Source organism: Amblyomma mixtum, chromosome 1, assembly GCF_055824585.1.
Source record: "Amblyomma mixtum isolate Tamu chromosome 1, ASM5582458v1, whole genome shotgun sequence".
NCBI lineage: Eukaryota > Metazoa > Arthropoda > Arachnida > Ixodida > Ixodidae > Amblyomma > Amblyomma mixtum.
The window spans coordinates 147492452-147513725 of record NC_143012.1 but is presented as its reverse complement, the minus strand read 5'-3'; the positions used below and the strand labels follow the sequence as shown (position 1 = coordinate 147513725).

General features: G+C 50.1%; 1 protein-coding gene across 1 annotated transcript; it reads right to left on the bottom strand.

The window, feature by feature from the left end:
- Positions 1-8390: 8390 nt before the first annotated feature.
- LOC149367909 (uncharacterized) lies at positions 8391-12711 on the bottom strand. Its single transcript, XM_089575397.1, has 2 exons — positions 12646-12711; positions 8391-10340 (listed from the first exon to the last, which is right to left on the bottom strand). Exons 1-2 carry the CDS (start codon positions 12709-12711, stop codon positions 8391-8393), a joined length of 2016 nt encoding a protein of 671 aa, XP_089431523.1.
- Positions 12712-21274: the final 8563 nt, after the last annotated feature.

The window sequence follows — 21274 nt, the reverse complement described above, 5'->3', positions numbered from 1 at the left end:
GTCCGCTAATCTACCATAGCACAGTAGGGTAGCACGTGCCCGCCCTACAGTAGTGTATACGCCTCATCTGTCCCCCTGACCTCACTAAGCCCTATGACATCCCATTTAATACCCGCTAGTTCCTCGAACAATGCTGCTAGGCTAGCCTCACTGGAATATGTTCCAGCGTTTAAAGTTGCCAGGTTGAGTTTCCAAAGGCAGTCTTTCCGGCATCAGGGATCCTTAGTACCCTCCGCTGCGCCACACGTCGGACCACTGCCTTGGTCAGTTGCTCCGCAGCCGCTGGGGACGTAGGGCCGAGGGTTATTTGGTTTGTTCGTAGAAGGTTGTGGCCAAGTACTACACCAGGGTGGCCAAGTCCGGCTCTGGTGAAGGAGTGCGCTGTCTGTTCTGAGGACCGAGATCAGGCCACACCCCAGGCCTGGTTATGCAATTTCATCGACACAGATTTTTTTATTTAAACCCGAGATTCGAACCCCGGTCCTCCTGCACGTGAGGCGGATACTCTACCTCTATGCCATGGTTTCATCGCATTTTCAAGACACAGTCGTAAATTTTGTTTCTTACCCCGGGGTGTGTTTCATGTTACTGAACTTAAAAACAAAAAAACATGGCGTCCCGATATCATTCCGAACATCTTTCTAAAGAGATATGCCAAATCAGCTGCAAGTTTTTTGCGTGTGTGTCAGGTTTCGAGCATCCGTGCGAAATGGAAAAATTCCAGGTGACTGTAAGATCGCCGGAGTCGTTCCTCTACCCTAGAAAGGTGATCGTTTACAGGTAGCTGAATTCGCCCAATCTCCCTAATGCCATCGTGTTGTAAAATAATTGTGCTCTCAATCGCATACATGAATTCTTCCAAGCCAAGCTTCCAAACGTTTACTTCGCATTGGACGGCCAAACCAGAAGGCGGTTTGAAAACCACAGTCTTTCCCTCATGACTTGGGAGACCCTTAACAAACAGCTAATAGGTACGTTCAGCAGCTTCGTCCGGCAAGAAAAAGCGAAAGTTCTACTGCAGTCACGAATTAACATCCAAATGATACCGTGACTGCAGCCACTATACCCCAACGACCACAGTCATCCGCCCGTCCCCCATCTTTCAGCAAACCACGCCAAGTAAAGCGGACCTCTGAAGGACCCCCGACTAGCATCACCCACTGCGATGAGCCCAAGCACATCCTCCGGCACTGCACTTTCAGACGAAAGATGCTTTCCGGCTTTTTCTTTGACGCTCCACTACCACGCCCCGGCCAACGACCCTGGGATATCGCCGACTACTTCTGTCGTAAGGAATACGTGCCCAGCCGGCAGTCCCGCTCACCGTCACCATTAACCGCACGCTTCGCAATCCCAAGCCACACGCACACAGAGGCCGTCCGCAGAAGGTCCCCCAGCCCCGTGAGGTTGCTCACGAGCGAAACGCCGAAGAGCCTCCACCGACCACGTCGCATGAAGACGCCGACCCCAATACGCCGACGCCGCCAACAACGACCATAACGAGACCCGACTCCCGATTGACGCACCGCCCCGCGAAATCACAAGGACCTACCCCAACCACGATCAAAGCACCCGAAAAAGCCGAGCATGGGCTCCAAGACCAACTTGCCATGCCAGGACACGAACCACGGACCTTGAAATGGCTGTCGACGGTCGCACAATAAGAGTGTGGACACATGAGCATACTCCCTTCTCATCAGTGGACCGTTGGCAGCTCAGCTTAAGAAAGTGACGACCACTTGGGACAGCCCAAAAAACCGCACCGCTGGAGGCCCCTAGTTTCATTGTCAGGACAATGCAGCGCACTAGTGACAATCAGCGGACATATCTACCTTGCGACTTTCATGGTCCTGCAGCAATGTTCCCGAGACGTGATTTTAGGTATAGATTTTTGGACTCTGCATCGAGCGATCATCGACCTTCAATTCAAGTTCATCACGTTTTTGACGGAGGATGCCCTACTTTCGAAGACAACACCGGATCATATTGTCGCCTTAAGTGTACTCTATAAAGAAGTGAGCGTTTCACCCCGATCCAGCGTTTTAGTCTTGATGGGTGCCGGGATTACCGGTAACATCGAGGTCATCATAGAGGGAAACACGCAGTTGCTCTTAAATCCAGGAATAGCCATCGCTCGAGGCATCGCCCATTCCCGAAATAGACGAGCTAAAGTACGGATGACACACTTCTGCGAAGTGCACCGACACCTCAATAGATTCACGACGATTACCTTCTTAGACGAAGTACCCGACATTCGAAACGCCTTTACCCTCTCCTTCCGATCAGCTGAAGATTCGCCTAACCAAGAGAACTCGTGAACGTTTGGCATCAAAGCAGCCCTGCCCAGAAACATACAAGACCACATACGCAGCAGTCTTCTTCATAGTTACAGCGAGTGCTTCTCGTCGTCGTCAAAGGTCCGACAATCGCCTATTGCCAAACATCGCACTGTAACCGATGAACACGTCCGACCTCTCAGCGAGGACTCCTGCCGTGTGGTGCCGCGAGAACGCAAGCTATCCGGGGCCAAGTGAAATAAATGTTTTGCGACGATATCATCCAGCCGTCGAAGAGTCCCTGGAAGGCACGGTTTGCTGTGGTGAGAAAAAAAAGTGGTACACTGGACCAGCTCTGTAACGCTAAGTATTTCTCATCTATGGACCTCAAGAGAACGTAATGGCTAATCGAAGTTGTTTAAATAAGCCGAGAGAAAACAGCATTCATCACACCGGATGGCCTCTTAGAGTTCAAGGCGAAGTTATTTGGAATCTCTTCAGCGCCAGCGACGTTTAAACTGGCAATGGATATAGTAATGGCAAGCCTGAAGCGGCAGATTTGTCTAGTATACTTAGGTGACGTCGTTGTCTTCGCCTCGAACTTTGACGATCACCCGAAAAGGCTTCGAACAGTGCTGGAAGCAATCAAGTCGACCGGCCTAACCTTGAAAGAAGGGAAGTGTCACAGTGCTATGATGTGGTGCTGTTTTAGGCCCCATTGTGATCAAGGGTGGAGTACTCCCAGACCCTCAAAAAACAGCTGCTATTTCACAGCTTCCACCGACGGCCGATAATAAAACTGTGCGTAGGTTCCTCGGACTGTGTGCGTACTACCGACGAGTGAAGAATTTTTCATCCAACGCCGAACCTCTGTCCAAACTGGCAAAGGCAGACGTTCCATTTAAATGGGAAGCGCCGCAAACGCAAGCCTTCAAGGAACTTTAGCGTCGTTTACAGCCCCCTCCAATCCTCGGGCGCTTTAATGAAAATGCCGATACTGAAATTCATACTCACGCAGAAAGCGTGGGCCTAGGCGCCATCCTCGTTCAGAAAAGCGACAGACCTGAGAAAGTAATCGCATACACTAACAGCTCCCTGTCCAAGGTCGAGGCTAACTATTCGACGACTGAGAAGGAGTGCCTCGCCATCATCTGGCTACGTCAAAATTCCGCTCCTCATTCAATGTGGCCAGCGATCACCAAGCACTGTGCTGGTTTGCCAATTTGAAGGACCCCTGCGGCCGCCCTGTTCGATGGAGCCTGCGCCTCCAGGAGTTCGACATCACCGTCGTCTGCAAATCTGGATGCAAGCACACCGATGCGGACAGTCTGTCTCGCACCCCTGTCGACAAGCCACCGGGAAAGGATGATGAGAACGCCTTTTTGGAACCGATTAGTACCAGTGACTCCGGCGCAACACCAAGGCTCAGACCCCGACCTACAGCGTCTCGTCCAGCATATGGAAGGCAAGGCTTCTTCACCCCCAGCAGCGTTGAAGCGCGGTTTGCCCACTTTCTGTCTGCAAAATGGCATCTTCATGCGAACTTCGTCCTCAGAAAGATTTCGTACCTTCTCGTCGTTACGAATAGCTTACAAGAAGAAATTCTGCTGGCGTCGCATGACGAACCAACAGCTTAGCACCTCTGGTTTACCCGCATCCTGCACTGTAATGAAGATAAATACTACTGGCCACGACTGTCTGCCGACGTCGCATGGTACGTCGAAACATGCCCCGAGTGTGAAGAACGAAACACGCCACCGATCAGGCCAGCTGGACTAGTGAAACCCATACCACCACCGATCAAGCCCTTTCAACATATTACAATGCATCTTCTCGGCCCTTTCCCAACATCACCATCGGGCAACAAGTGGATCATCATGGCAACCGGCTACTTGATCCGCTACACCGAAGCAAATGTCTTGCCGAATGGTACTGCGGCAAAAGTCGCAAAATGTTTCATCGAGCAGATCCTTTTTCACCACGGCGTCTAAGGAGTTCTCATCACGGAGAGGGGAATTGCATTTACGGCCGAGTTTACCCAAGCCATTTTCAACTACATCCACACAAGCCACCGGCGAACTAGTGCGTGCCGTCCGGAGACCAACAGACTTACGGAGCGTCGAAACAAAACCATCGCTGACATGCTCGCCATGTAAGTCGACACCGATAAATATTGCTGCCAATATATCTTTGAGCGCGCGCGCGCGCGTACTGACAGCGTATTGCTCAGGACACCACACCGGATGTCAGATGTACAGCTTTCTGTGTGTTTTGGCAAGTCATTGTTTGTTTCACTGCCCACCTCTATCTTGGTCTTAGTTAGGACCTACAGTACAAATAAATAGACATAAGGCCTGGGATGGCATCATCTTTACTTCGTCATACCGTACAACACCGCTGTGCAGGTGACCGCCCAGATGACACCGTCTGGTCTCGTCTACGGGAGGGACCACTACGCTCGACGCCACGCTCTCAAACGTCACCGATGCAGACAACACCGACGTCGCCGCCTATCTTCAGCGCGCAGACGGCCGACGACTTGCCCTGCTCCGGATCAAGGACCAACAGCACATCGACAACCGCCGCTACTATCTGCGCCGACGCCAGACGTGATGCAAGCCCTGTGAGCGCATGTGGGTGTGGACGCCCATTCGCCACCGCCGACTCGGCGAAAAGCTTTTTCGGAGCTACTTCAGTCCGTACAAGATTCTTCGTCGAATCGGAGAACTTGACTACGAGGTCTTCTCTAATGGAGCTACAACACCTCAGCGGCGCCGTTCACGCCCAGGAGTTGTGCGTGTTGTGTGCCTGAAGCAGTCCACACTCGGATTTCACATCCACACTGCATACCGTGGTCATGTTCTCGTGTAGACAGATGGTCCTTGCCAAGCTATGTCGAAGTTTAAGGCAACTGAGCTTGCCCGGGGGTTTATCCATTTGCAGCCAGGCTTAGTTGTCTGAAGAATCCTCAGCTATTCGCGGGAGCCGGGATTAACTATAAGAAGCCTGTATTCACAGATCGCACTTTGAAAGATATTCGAGACAAGTACAAACCATACAAAGGCTGAAGAACTTTTTCATGAAACCCTATATCAGTGCGTACGGAGTCAAGTTCAGGGAGGAGGAGGAGAAGGAAAAGCAGGGAGGTTAAATGGAAGAATAACGGTGGGGTCAATTCACGCCAGAACACAAGTATTCCACTCGCGCCTCAGTACCGGACGAAAATACTGTGACGAAGATGAAGCTGGCAGTGGCGCGGGACGGAGCGCTCGCGCTTGGCCAGCGGCAATTAAATCATCTCATTGCCAGCAGTCATCTCGTCTCATTGTTCTGCTGGCCGCCACGTAACAATACTATTAGTTTTTAATAGGATAGTTCCTCCTGGTCTCTGTTGCTATCGGCATCGCTGTTCATGCATTTCTATTGAGCTGTGGGGTCTAAGGAAAACGAAGCAGTAGCATGGTAGGCAAGCGGTGAAGAAGCCGAGGTATAGTAAATTTGTAGTTTTATATCTCTCTAACCATTGCTTCTTTCCCTCTCATATTTTCAAATATTTTGCAGAACACCTGTCCAAGCTCATATTCGCATCGCAAATATTATTGAATTCGTAGTGGCTGCGCTGCAACACATTTTTGACACCCGCGATTTTGTCAACACCCGGGCTCAACGGTTGTGAGCGGTGGCCATTGAGTGAAGATAGTGTTGAAGACAGAGGGGCCCTGGAGTTGGGTTGGTCGTTCAGGCCCGCAGGTCCCGGCTCGGAAAGACGGTGGCGAACTCCATTAAGGAGGAAACTGTACAGAAGGTTTATTTTACATATTTACAGTCGAGACGGGAGTGCTCTGGTCACCAGAAAATCATCCCGTTAAATAAGGTTCGTATTCCCCAGATCCCTGACTGGGGAATTAAGCTCGAAGAACGCTGTCCAATCGGGTGGGCAGTTGATGACGATCGTGGTAAAACCCACGGCAGGGGACGGTGCTGGGCTCTCGCTCTCTCGCAACTCGGGAGATGGGAAGGGGTAGAGACAGTCATCAAACATTAATGGGTCACTTTGATCACTGCGGCAAGTCTTCTGCTCTTTGCCTCCCAGCAGGTGAACGACCGTCCTCAAACTCCCGACACAGAAATTTTCGCTATCATAGAAAGCGAATGTTGGGATCGAGCCTGGTATTGACAATGCGGATGTCGGCGAACAGCAACCGGCGCAAAGTAACAGTGAGAATTAGTTGACGTCTGACCTTCCGCTTTTGTTCCTTTTTTTCTACCTTGAACCACTTTCTGCCGGTGAATAAATGTTTTCCAATCCCCAGCAAACCAAAAACCTCTCAGAAACGTCTAGCTAGACGTCTCTGAGAGGTTTTTGGTTTGCTGGGTCCAATCCAATTCTACCGCTCTCCCCCTTCTGTGTGCATCGGCAGTGAGCTGCAAGTAGCGACCGGGGTGTTCACACTGCAACTCGCGCACCGCCACTCGTGCAGCCCGTGTGGCGCACCATCGATGCTGGCAGAAATGCAGCGTGTTAGACTACTTTTTCTCGAGAACGCGTATTCAGTATGCTCATAAGCAGCTTCCGCTTTCTCCCTGACCGAGACATAACCGCGCCGCATAAGCCTATGGTTGGGAGGGAATTTTTTGTCGCCTGTGCAGAAGATCATTCGCTCGAGCTTGCAGGCAGGAGAGATTGTGCTGGGTTCTGCGCTGAGCATTGCTGAAGCGTATCATGAATTTCGATATGAGAGTGCGTTACAGATTTGGGGAAAGCCTTCATCTTGTCTACAGTCACCTTCCAGGAAGGCTGTGCGAATTTCGAACATGTGTGTTGTTGACGTTGCATACTATCAGCAGGAACACACGCATGTCAGCGACAAGAACGAGGAGAAATGATACAATACGCGAGGTAAACAGGAGAGAGCGGTACCTCTTGTGGCAACTGCAAGATCCATCTATTCCTTAAAAAGTAAAAAAAAAAACCTTCTGCAGAGTTATAGACTCTGCAAAATGGCAAAGTTTTTCTTTTTTTTTGTTTTGATTGCGGTAACCAAAGCGCTTCCTTTCGCATTTTGCACCCACTGAGCCCTGATGTCCAATTTTGGCAACATAACTGTGAATCAATACTTGCCCCACGAGTTTTAAATTTTTACTGCGTGATTATGAGGCCTTAGCAATTGTAAAAACCCACAGCGAAAAAATCTCCGACCAACACAAAAAACAAAAACAAGAAATGATATTGTCTTGATACCACAATTCAATTGGACAATGTTTGACTTTTTGGCCGGAAAGAGTGCGGTTCTGAAAAAAAAAAACAGCTTTGTTATGAAAGAAAGTGCAGTTGTGAGAAGAGCGTCTGTTCAGTGAACTTGTTTTCTGTCTTTCGTCTCTTAAAGTACCGTAATGACCACGCATCTAGCGAACTCCACCTAGTCCATGCTTCCATCTTAACTGGAACAGCCGTTCTAATTCATTTGCCGGTCGAGTAGGGGGCAATTCTGCTGCGTTCTAATTCTTTTTGCTCTTTTTTTTGTTTCTTGCACTATTTCTTCGACACTATACTTCTTCGGCACTATACTTCGACACTCCGCGAATTAAAACTTACGATATATCAGCGAGCGCTGAGACTTTCCTCGTGTTGCTTGTCGCGTGTCTCGCGTTGTCAACTTTCGGTCGTGCTTTGACTTGGCACACTATTGCCGTGAATGCTTGCATACAACTCAAGAGAAACATATAAAAGGCTAGCATTCACAGAAAAGATCGCCTTTTTTTATTTGGCTCCCAATACAAGCACGAACCGGTTTGAATTAGCATGAATCCAGAGTTGAACTACACTTCCAAATTCTAAAACTGAACCGAACCAAAGAGCGAGAACAAGAAATATTTTTGCATCAGTGATTGAAATAATACGCATCAGAGCACAGATTTAATACAGGCGAGAACAACTATAGAAAATCTGTTCTCTAAGTCCCAACTGAGTGCCTATATAGCCAGCAGAGCTTCGTTACGATGAAAGTTTCGGTATTCATAGCGTGTACAAATTTGCGCATCCCGTGTTACGCAGTGAGCACCGAAGGGACAGATGCTAGGCGTATACTATTGTGCCAGTAGATTCCGCGCTATTTAAGGTATATGACTTTTTGAAAGGCAAGAAAATGCCGTCTGGAAGGCTTTGCTGGTGGCAAAGGCAAGCGCGAAATTTCTGCGCTGCCTTTGTGTGTTGCGGCCTGAGCAGAGTTGGAAGCATGTCACCAGAAAGAAGTCCCGCGACTTTCTCGGCCTTGCTTTGAGGCCGTGCGCTTTAAAGGCGGCTGTGAGTGCAACGTCCACCGCGATGGAAAAGTCGCTGCGACTTGCCACGAGTTTCCTCATGGGCTGTCCTGTGTTTATCGGCGAGGGAGCCACGGAACGCATAGCGTGTCTGTGGAGGGCAAGCAGTTGCCTGGCAACGACAACACCGAACGACGCGTAGTTGTACTGGCGCGGCATGTCCGCGTTGTGTAGAAAGTACGCGGTGTACGAGAGTTTCAAGAAGAGGCGCTCTGCCGAGAGCTGTGGACGAACCGAGGCTCCATCATGCAGCGTGTCCTCAAGAGCTTCCCAGCTGAACCCGAGGCTTTCAATGGCGTCGCGGTTTAGCGAGGCGTTCATAAGGGACAGCTGATTACTAAGATACCCTTGCGACATATCAGGAACTGCCGAGTACACGCTTTCGACAATCCGCTCTCTGTATTCAGCGTAGGGTTCTTCAGGCAGTAGGCCTTTCAGAAGCGCGTCAGCTTGTGCAATCTCCGAGATGTTTCTCAAAACTTCGGACAGGGCCTCCCGGATATCCTTCGCGACGCGCCGTGCACCGGACAATGACGTGGGGCTCTCTTCGCGCCAGCGGCGTGTCCCTCTGATAAGCACGGGCTCTCCGAACAGTTGCATCGTCTTCCTAAAACAGACTGATGGTACAGCAAGGGTCAGGATGTCGGCGCCATTGAGGATGAACTGCGATATATACCTGTCGCTGTTCGCGGCCAGCGTCTGAACGGCGAGCCACTCGACGTAGTAGTGAACCGCAGCCTCGTGCAAATCATTCACCATTTTACACGCGACGTCGAATGAGTTGCGGTCTTTGATCTCGACGGCAGTCATCATTTCCTGGTCACAGTAGAACACCTCTTTCAGCAGCGTGTTCCAGCGGTAACCAGCGAATGGAGCGCAGATGTAAGGAAGCGCCGCGAGAGCATACGTGTGACGCTTCGGGGCTGCTGTCCAGGAAGACTCAGCAGTTGTGAAACGCGAAAACAAAGCGTCTTCCGTGGCACGCAGTTTCACGGCGTCGGCCTCGACTGGGTCTCCGGCGTCAAAAGCCCGCCACAGAACGCGAAAATAGTCCAGGTACTTGCCCGAGAAATCAAGGGCGTAGCGTATCCTCTTGGCGTCGAGCAACCAGCCCCTCGACGGAGGCTCAACGCTGAGGGTGGCGGCGTCGGGCATCTTGAAAACAAGCGGAGCGTCCACGTCAAAGGTCAGGCGCAGCCTGCTAGCCGCCAAAAGCAAATCCGGGTTCTCTGGTCTTCGCGGCCATCGTACACCGGCTCTCTTCAGCGCCTGCGCGACCTCACGCAGTTCACTCTTTCCGTCCATAAGAACCGCCAGGCAGCTCTGGTAGAGCGCCGCCGCCTTCTGGAAACTGCTCTGCTGGCGCGGAGGCACCGGCTCCCGAGCCAAGGTCCGCTGCAGCCTCTCCAGGACGCCGGCCAGGTGCGCTTCGTGCGGGGACTGCAGATTGCCTTCGTCCCACTCGGCGCAGACGTGGGCGTAGAAGTCGCTGCAGGGGGGCACACGGGAGGCGAGCCTCGCGCGAAGCGCCTTCAAGTGGCACACGTTGCTGGTGCACGAGAACCGCTGCGGCGCCCCCTTGCGCCGGTTCACGAACCCGGAGAGAAAGGCGACCACGCAGAAGAGTAGCAGCACGCTGCAGATCATGAGCAGCGGACCGCAGCAGCCGTCCGTCGAGCGGCGATCGCCCAAGGAGGGCTCGGTCTCGCGCGCCTTTCCTTTCGCTGCCTGCTCCTTCTCGACCTGCGGAAAGGGAGCGCCAGGGTTGCTGGTACCGGGGACGCGGATCAAACCACGGGCGCATTTCGGTTTCGGTTTGGTTTAGTTTGGCTTCATCATCATCAGCCTGACTACATCTCCACTCTCCTGTGTTAAACCTCTCCTGTGCTGCTGTGGCCACCGTATCCCCGCAGACTTCTTAATCTCATCCGCCCACCTAACTTTCTGCCGCCCGCTGCTACGCTTTCTTTCTCTTGGAATCCATTCTGTTACCCTTAAGGGCCAGCGGTTATCTTGCATTCGCATTACATGCCCTGCCCAAGCCCATTTCTTCCTCTTGTTTTCGACTAGGATGTCATTAACCCACGTTCGTTCCCTCACCCTCTTTGCCCGCTTGCGGTCTCTTAGCGTTACACCTGCGGTTTGGTTTATGGGGGTTCGACGTCCCAAAGCAACTGAGGCTATGAGGGACGCTGTAGTGGAGGGCTACGGAAACTTCGACCACCTGGGGTTCTTTAACGTGCACTGACATCGCACAGCAAACGGGCCTCTAGAATTTCGCGTCCATCGAAATTCGATCGCCGCGCCGTAGAACTGCCCGGTTGCGAGGGAATGAAATATAGCATCATTACATATCACGAAATCACCGAACACTATAAATTACATACAAGGATATTTCTACCCCGAGATCGGTCTCTCTCAAATAATGAGGCGCGCATTTGGAGGAGGTTACAAGCTGCTAATTACATCTGCCCCGTATGGGTCTAACTGACATAGACCGGGGATGAGAACGATTCTAAATGTAAAAACTTTGGTGAAAGGGGCATTCTTGATCACATAATTTGAGAACGCGCCGACTCCCCGGGCGCCGGCTTAAACATAGACAGTACAGAAGCCTGGGAAGTTTCGCTGCGGAGCCAGGACCCCGCCATCCAGCAGCAAACCAACCGCCTGGCGGCGGAGGCCGTGAAGAAACAATGTAACTTCACTAGTGTGCGGAGCATTACCTACCCGCGTCCCAGGCCTGCGTGCCAGGACCGGGGATCGGGGGGCTCCTTCTCGGTGGACCAATAAAAGTTTTATTCATTCATTCATTCGACCGCCGGGGCCGGGACACGTTTCGATGAAAGCGATACGCAAAAGGCGCCCCAGTGCTGTACGATGCCAATGCATGTTAAAGGCAAAGTTCAACGAAATTTCTAGCCCCGTTAAACTTTATTCGCGTTGTAGATCAAGAGACAATCCTAAAAACAAGAGCTTGCAGTCATGACCTGAGTGAATACTTGAGGAACACGTTCGCAAAAGCCCCCATTTTTCAAAGCGAAACAAGGGCGGCCATTGCCAAGTGCTAGAAACGACGTACAAATGGCAGCACTCGGAACAGCTCGTACTCGTAGCAGTGGCATATCGGCGGCTTGCTGCAAACGGAGCGTGCGGGAACGCATAAAAACGTGTACAGCGACTGTCGCGAAAGCCGGTCGAATCAATTTACGGCACTCCGAACGAATGCCCTGAACAGAGATCTCTTTTTGGTGTTCGCCTACAGCTTTAGTCTCTCTCTCTCACCGACAAGAGAGGCTGCTAGTACAGCTTTTGCTAAAATTAGTTTTTCTGGCCGGAAGCGCCAGAGATCATGCGGACTTTCGAGACACTTGATCGGCAGCCGGCCGAAACGAATGAATGAACTCATTTCAGAAGAAGAAGGTGGGATCAAAAGATTAAGGGACAAGGAAGGTGAAACAAAGATAGAAGACTAAAAAAAGATAGCGCAGTGGGGACTATACACAAGCGTACTATTGCGGAGAACTACTTAAAGAGCCAGGTAATCTGCCAGATCCGCACACACTACAGCGTCGTCGCCGTCTTCCGCAGCACTATGTCGCTTCATTGTCGCCAACCGGCTCAGTAGCCGTAAGTAACAGTGCACAAAAATCGCGAGCACACCACACCACTACACACACAAAAAAGGATAATACTAAAAAATTGCTGTTCGCGCACACGTGTAAAGATAAAGCCCCGAGGGCGAGAAGGGGCAACAGGCCCCTGTGAGTGCACCTGCCGCAGATAATGAACGCGACGGCGACTCCAGAGGAAACCGCTGTGCTAGCTGCAGCATGACCGAGATGACACTGCATGCATGCGGAACGCTCCCATCGTCTTTTGCACCATCGAAAGCGTAAATACGTGCTTACTGGTTGATCCTGATGCGATTTATAGTGCCACAGAAACGAGGCTAAGGAGAGGAAACCATGAGCGGTGCCCGTTCTCGCTGATCTCCCATATTGTATCAGATGACAGACCTTGCACGCGTTGCAATGCATGAACTCACATTTTCCGCCGCCGGCTCTTCCGCGTTCTTCGGTGCTCTTGCTTGGGCTTTGGAACGGCGCTCCATCGCCTCTTCAGTTCCTCTTCTCCTTCTTCTTTGGATCGGTTACCCAACGCGGTGGCTCACTGGTTACGGCGCTCGGCTAATGACCTCGATGACGGGAGATCAGATCCCCCAACAGCGGCTGTGTTTCTTTGGAAGGAGAAATCCAAAACATTCCCTTGCGCTGTGAGATGTCAGTGCGTTACAGAACCTCAGGAACTTGTTTGCCTAACGAAAGGTGGCGCATACCCACACTGGGAGATCGGCCTAGAATCGGGAGGCATAGATTGCTATTCACCTGCACATTTATGTGGACCAAAGAAAAAGAATAGTAGTAATAAGCAAACAAATAAATAAAGGCACATGAAACGCATTCGGGAGTGCAAAACCAGTGGGTTGTTGTTGTTGTTGTTGTTGCCTTGGTGGCATGGCACATACCCACGACGGGGGATTGGCCAGGGTTCAGTGAGGAGAGCCCAAAGAAGGCAAATTGGTACCAAGCTAATGGATTACCTTTAGGGGCCAAGCTAATGATTAACTTTGGGTACGTATTGCGAGGAATTAAAGATGGAATTATGGATAAAAAGAAATTACGGGAAGAAATGAATGAAAAAAAAACCGGCATAAAGATTAGAGAACTGAATACCAGAAAAATTCTGAAGGATTTTGCAATGCGGACATTTTGGGTACCATTAGCAAGGGAACCTGCCGGTAGCAATTATGTAATTGTGGAGGAAATCGCAAACTTGATGCAATGCAAAACCTCTGGCGCTAGCACCGAAGGACAGAAGAAGCGGAACCGACAAAGTGAGTCCCATTCGAGAAATTGGAATTTCGAGATACGTCCTTCTCTGAAGTGCAAACCTCCGGCAATAGAGTAGGAAATGCTCCAGTGTTTCCACCTCTCCGCAAGTCGCACAAAGGTTTGAGGGACTGAACCCGCATCTGCATAAATAAAGATTTAAGCTGGGAATTCTGCACCGCAGGAGTGTCATTGCAACCTCACACTGCCGGGATTTACAAGCACGAACTTTCCATGGGTACATGAGATGGTGGTAGTCAATAGTAGACAGCAAGGGATCGTTGCACATAGTGGTAATATGCTGAAAGCGCTGAAAGCGAGACATTCCGAAAAGGATCAGATTAGGGACGCTACAGGCGACCGGTGCATTGAGAGCAGATTTTGCTAAAAAGTCTGCTGCATCGTTTTGAGAAATACCGCAGTGACCAGGGATCCAAACGAAGCGCACCTCTTTCACCCATCCAGGAATGAAATACGTCAATGAGCGGCTCAATAGATCGTCCCGTTTAGAATCCAGCGCCAACAACACAGAGAGGCAATCTGACAGGAATATCACTTGGGAGACACTGGGGGGAATCTTTAAAGCAGCCAGCCCAAGAGCCATAAACTCCGCTAGAAATATGGGAGTGTAATCCGGGACTCGAAGTGAATAACTCCAAGAGAGATCCTCAGAAAAAATGCCAACGGCTGCGTTCTGGCCAGCCCCGGACGCATCTGTAGCAATCACGCTATGGTGGGGGAAAGAGTCAAGGTGTTCTGAGAGGAGACTAAGTAGGGTCCTGGACGGCAGATGCTTTGAATTGGGTGGGAAAATATAATCAAAAGCAATATCCACAGGGGACGTTGCAGAACCTACTCTACACACAGAACTGAGATCTACACCAATGACCGATAAAAGGTTTTGAGTAAAAACGACCTGAGGGAGGCGAAACCTTGGCCAATGATGACTAAAAAAGAGAGCCGGGTGGGAAACAAAAATAGGTGTAGCCACACCAGAAGCAGACTCAAATGCCCGTAAGAAAGTCCTGACAGTTAATAGCTGAAAACGAGAGTTAAGGTCGGGAATACGAGCCTCCAGGTACAGAACTGCGGTGGAAACTGACTGAGGGAGGCCGAGGCAGAGGCGCAGGGCACGCCTTTCTAACAGCAGCAACGGACGGAGCTTGTATTTGGCGGACCCAGAAAAGAGTATGCAGCCAAATTCCAAAATGGGTCTGACATAGGCTTTGTAAAGGAGTAGGAGCGTGTCCCGACGCATGCCAAATCTCCTATTGCTTATTCGAAGCAGCCGACCCAGCGCACGCTCTCCTTTCTCAACGATACTCTTGATGTGGGGCCGCCAGTCCATACTACCATCATAAATTACGCCTAGATACCGCAAGGATTCCACCTGCGGTATAATGTCCGTGCGATATTGTAACGATATATATAAAGGCATGTTAGATTGAAAAACTAACACACTGCTTTTATGCACATTTAACACCAGATTAATTTTATTAAGCCAAACCTCGAGAGCATTGAGGTAAGCCTGAAGACAACGATACAGGGCATGAATGTCGGTTGCCGAGGCAAAGAAGGCAATGTCATCTGCATAAACGTAAACTGTAACGTCAGGGTGGATGGGAATGTCACACATCAGAATATTGAAAAGGAGTGGCGAAAGCACAGAACCTTGTGGCACACCTCTGGTCTGGGCGTAGGTGTCTGAAGTGAAGGAGCCGTCAGTGCAAAAAAACTGCCGTCCCGCTAAAAATTCGCGGATCCACGCATAAACGTAGTACGGCGGGTGTAGTGTTGACAATTTCGTGAGAAGGATAGAATGTTCAACACTGTCGTACGCTTTAGCAATGTCAAGCGTCACTAACGCTGGGACTTCGTTTTTTCCCATAGCAAGGCGGATTCTACTCTCTAAATCAACATGGGCAGACCATATTGAGCATCCGCGGCGAAAGCCAATCTGGGCTGGACACAATGCATTAATTTCTGAAACATACTTTGACAGGCGGCTGTGCACAATTCTTTCCACGAGCTTTACCAAATTGGATGTTAGAGCTATCGGCCGAATGTTATCAAGATGGAATCCTTTTTTTGAATCTTTTAAGAGTAATACTATTTTCGCCACCTTCCAGGAGTGCGGCAGCCATGCAGCTTCCAATGAAGCGTTGACCAGATCGAGAAGGTCCTGAGTGAATTCTTCAGCTAAGATTTTCAACATACCGACCGTAACACCGTCCGAACCCGGAGCCGAAGATTGCATCGCAGAAACTACAGTTAGTAGTTCTGATTTATCAACCGCCACATAGTCTGAGCAGGGGAAGGGGTCGAACAAGGGCACTCTGCGCTTCTCCTGAAAGCGTAACGCGAGCCCTTGTGCGATTCGCTCTAACTCATCTTTCGCCTCATGTGGGGACAGTACAGCCGAGCTTGTTAACTGCATTGATGAGGAGTGGATATTCCGTTCCATAAAACGGTACAGAGCCTTCCTATTGTTTGGGGCTGACAAATAGGCATTCAAATTTTGATTGTAGTCATCCTTTGCCTTTGCTATTGTTCTCTTAAACGAGGCCGAGAAAAATTTATAGTTGATCCAATTAGCAGGGCTCTGATTATGCGAAAGGCTCTTCCATGCTGCTTTCCTACGGCGGAAGGCTGTCTCACACGCAGCGTTCCACCATGGGGATGGTGCTTTATTGCTAACACCCGACCGCACAATGAACTGGGAACTCTCTGTAGCCTTCAAAACAGAATGAAACACTCGCTGAGCCCTGTCGTTTCCGTTGGAACAAACATCAGATGAAAGGGAAGCGCGCAAAGACGATTTGTAGGCTGAAATATTAACTAACTTTCGGGCAGAACCCTGCCCATGGAGTGAGCGCACCAAGATGGTGAAAATAATTGGCAAGTGGTCACTAGACGTACCACTGTCAACTGTGGACCATGCCCATATACCTACCCCACCTGCTGCCAAAGACAAATCGAGAACTGAACTCGAATTTCCACGGATGAAGGTTATGGCCCGAGAATTGCAGCAGCGCACATTATTTGCCGACATCCATGTCCATAACATCTGACCATGAGAGTCAGTGTAGGTATCCCAGACAACGTGATGTGAATTAAAGTCTCCAGCAATAATGACCCTATTAGAGTTGCCAAGCAAGCTGTCCAGGTGGTCTGTTCTGTTTACTCCTGCTGGATAATATACGTTAGCAACTGTGACAGGAGCACAGTGCGGCAAAATAAGATCAACAGCTAAGAGCTCGCAGTCGGGAAGCATAACCTTTTTATTAATTGATGCGCGGTGACACAGTTTTGAAGAAATCAGGGTCACTAACCCACCGCCCCTACCATGTATGCGGTCCGCTCGAAAAACACGAAACCTATTTAAAGAAAATGATTTTACAGATGAGAGCCAAGTTTCTTGTAAGAGCACGATATCTGGATTATGAGAAGATAAAAGAAGTTTTAAATCTGTAAGAGAAGAAGCAAGAGATCGACAGTTCCATTGTAGAACCTTTACACCAGCCATGTTAACTAGTCGAGAATAGAGGCCGAAACAGCCTCCTTTAGCACATCAGACTTCGAGGAGACTTTAGCAGGCCCTTTTCTAGTCTTGAGCTGGGGAACGGAGGTCTTAGAGGGAGAGGTGGAAGCACGACGCTTCTGTGTAGGGCAGGTCATTTCCACATCAGTAGTACAGACACTGCTGCGAGGAAGACTAACTGGGACGCTATCGAGAGGTGGCACGGGAGTCGGTATATTGGAAGATGATGGTCCAATCGAACTTTCAGCACACGGTTGAAGTGAAGTTGCCACTGGCGGCACTGCAGGTGGGAGATGACAAACTGCCTGACTCGCAGCAATCTCAGACAAAGCCTGAGTAAAGCTGCTGAGCATACGCTCTACCACAGCTGACAGTGCTTTTTCGACGCTTGACACAATCTTGGCAGACAGCGTGGCTTCAAGGTCGGGAGTAGAGGAACGCACAAGGCTGGCGTAAGAGTGATTTCTGCGGTTAAGGAGCGCATGAGCATCTGCTCGGGAACATCTATTTTGCTCAATTAATTCCAATATACTCTGCTCCTGTGACCGTTTTTCGCAAGTGGCATCATCAGCACTGTGGGCGTTACTGCACAAGCAACAGACAGGTTCACCAGCAGTGCAGCTGTCGGAAGAGTGACCTTCACCACACACCCGGCATCTAGTCGCCGACTTGCAGGCTTTACCACTATGTCCAAATCGCCAACAGTTTGTGCATTGCAGAGGACGAGGTTGCAACGGGTCCACGCGATATACAATAGGCCATATTTTCAGCTCAGAGGGGCAGGTGCGACCAGCAAAAGTTGTAATTACCGACTCTGTAGCAACACGCACTCCTGCGACCTCGCGCGAGCAGCGGTATACAGAAATAACCCCGGCTCCTGCGTCCTGGAATTCCTCCAGAATTTCTTGGGCGGAAGATGACGGGTCCACTCCACGGACAATACCCTTGGTGCACGCAAGCTGTTCCGGAATGAAGGCCTTAACCGGAACTGCAGTAAAAGTACGACACCGGAGCAGATCCGACACACACTCAGTGTTTGCCGACTTGCAAAGAATACCACGCCTCCCGAAAGGTCGCACTTCAGAGATGTCGAGATAGTGATTTGACAGACTCTTCAGTTCGTGCTGGATCGCTTTGGAATTCTTCATTTTTAGTACTCCATCACCTAATGGTACAAGCGCCACCGGAATTGCATCTACACCATTCCTCCCAAATGAAGTCAGAGGCAAGCTTTCGACCGGCAGACTGGCGAACCAGGCTGCCGAGCCCCCACCCGTGGAGGTGAAAGCCATGCCTACAGCCGGCGCAAAGGCAACCTCACATTACTCAAATCTACAGTGCTACCCTGAATCCTGACCAAAAAACCCCCGAACGTGGAACGGCCTCACCAAACAGAAACGCCCGGCACCACCAGGAACCAAAGCAGATAGGCAGGCAGTCCGAGATCAGCTGGCGCCGAGCGTATCAATCTCCAACGGCGTCCAACGGCCCTTCGTGTCTCGTCCGCCCTTACAGTAGCTTACATGCTGTTCTCTCCACCGATGCTTCCGGGTGCTGTGCACCGAGAAAACAAAACAAACCAACAAACAAACCAGTGGGTTCTAATCAAGTAGGGCACGGACTGAGAAGGAGAAAGTTTGAATAAGAATGAATAGATAAATATAAAAGATAAATTGGTTTAAGAATATAACAATGCAAAGAAATGAAAACATTGCAAGGTTTAGCAAGGCAGTCGATGAGATTCCAGCAAGAAATTTATAACAGCGGAACAAACAGATTTGTGACTCAACCTAAGTGTGGTGGCGTCAAACGATATCGAGAGCGGGCTGCTCAAACGAGAAGACAAAGATGCTGCAAGGGCTCCAGCAACCCTCTTCCGCCAAGGGATATGCCCTGAAACCAGTGTGCGATTATATTCACGGTTATATAATTTCATCTGGTAGAATCCTCTGTTAGAATGTGAATTCACTACTTCTTCTTTGCCGTATTTTTTATTTTGTACAAATTCTAGCTCTAAGTCCCAAAATTATCAAAAGACTCCACTCCTCGTACATGAGTGCGTTTGTATCCGCTATGCACCCTGGCCAGTCCCCCGCCGTGGGTATGTGCCATTAAGCCTGACGACATCATCATCAACCCTCTTCTCCAAGAGGTTGCATGCGGGACGCTCCCATGGAGTGCCACGGGAGCCTTGCGGACGTTCCTGGAATCCTGCTTCTCCGCTTGGAAGCTTTGTTTCCTGGGAGCTCCGGGTGTTCCTTTTTGGTGAAGGCCGTTCCACGTTCGTTCTGTTTTGGCCAGGTTTCAGGGTAGCTCTGCAGACTTGGGTAATGTGAGGTTGCCGCCGCTCTGTTTGTAGGCATGTCTTTCACCTTCCCGGAAGGGGGCTGGGAAGCTTGGTTCGTAAGGCTGCTGGCCGAAAGCTTGCCTTTGATTTCATTTGGAAAGAGTGGTGCCGGTGTAGTTCGGGTGGCGTTTGTACCAACAGGCGATGGAATGCTGAAAATGAAGAATCCTAAACCGATCCATCAACGACTTAAGAGTCTGACGAATCCCTATCTAAACATATCTGATGTGTGTATGGTTTGCAGGTCAGCAAACATTGAGTGTGTGTCGGATCTGCTCCATTGTAATATTTTCGCTTCTATTCCTGTTGAAGCCTGCATTCCTGAACAGCTAGCGTGCACATTGTACGTGGAGTGGACCCGTCATCTACCACTCAAGAAAACTTGGAGGTATTCCAAAATGCAGGAGCGGGGGTTATTTCTGTATACCGTTGCTCTCAAAGGCGGCTGGAGTGCGCGTGGCAGCGGAGTCTGTTATAACAACTTTTGCTGGTCGCACATGCCCTTGGAGGTGAAAATTTGGTCAATTGTCTATCGCGTGGACCAGCTGCATCCTCGTCCCCTGCGGTGTACCAGTTGTTGGCGATTCGGACGCAGTGGTAGAGCCTGTGAGTCGGCGACTAGATGCCGGGTGTATGGTGAAGGCCGCTCTTCCGACCACTGCACCGCTGGACAACTTAAGCTGTTGCTTATGCAGTAACGTCCACAGAGCCGACGATGCCACTTGTGAAAAACAGTAACCGGAGCACAGTTTATTGCAATTAATTCAACAGAATCGCTGCTCCCGAGCAAAGGCACATGCACTCCTTAACCGCAAAAAACATACTTTCGCCAGCCTTGTGCGTACGTCTGCTCCTGACCACGAGGCCACATTGTCTGCCTGAATTGTGTCAACCGTCGGCAAAGCTCTTTCACTAGTGGTCGAGCGTGTGCTCAGCAGCTTTACTCGGGCGTTGTGTGATATTGTTGCGATCAGGCAGAACTGTCCACCCCAGCCTGTAGTGCCACCAGCATCAGCTTCACTTCAAGCCTGTGCTGAGTTTCATTGGCACGCCATCAACCTAAGCGCCGTCTCATGTGCCGCCTTTCGATAGCGTCCCTTTCAGTCTTTCTCGCAACTGTGTTGGCACCTATGATATCGTAATGACCTGCCCTACGCAGAAGCGTCGTGCTTCCACCTTTCCCTCTAAGTCCTCCTTTCCCCAAGCAAAACTAAAAATGGGCCTTCTAAAGTCACTTCCAAGTCTGATATGCTACAAGGGGCTGTTACAGCCTCTATTCTCGAATAGTAAACATGCCAGGAGTAAATGTTGTCCAATGGAATTTCCGTTTGCATCTTCTCTTCCGGATTTAAAACTTCTTTTACCTTCCCATAACCCAGACATAGTGCTCTTACAAGAAACTTGGCGCTCCCCGTAAAGTCATTTTCATTAATAATGTTTCGTGTTTTTCCAGCGGATAAGTATTATGGGCGGCGGGTTAGTGACCCTGATTTCTTCCAAACTGTGCCACCGGGCATTAATAATTAAAGAAGCAACGCTTTCTGACTGCGAACTTTTAGCTGTAGATCTCACTTTAGCGCGGTGCGCCACTGTCACAGTCTATTTTTCCGCAGGAGTACGCAGAACAAACTATTTAGACAGCTTGTTTGCAAACTCTAATAGGGTCATCATTCCAGGGGACTTCAACTCGCATCACGTTGTCTGGGGTAACTACTCTGACTCATATGGACAGATGTTATGGGCATGGATGTCGGCAAATTATGTGCTCTGTTTCAATTCTCGAGCCAAAGCCTTCGTCTTTAGAAATTCGCGTTAAGTTATCGATTTGGCCTTGGCAGCAGGAGGGGTAGGTATAGGGGCATGGTCCACAGTGGTCTGTGGCACATTTAGTGATCAC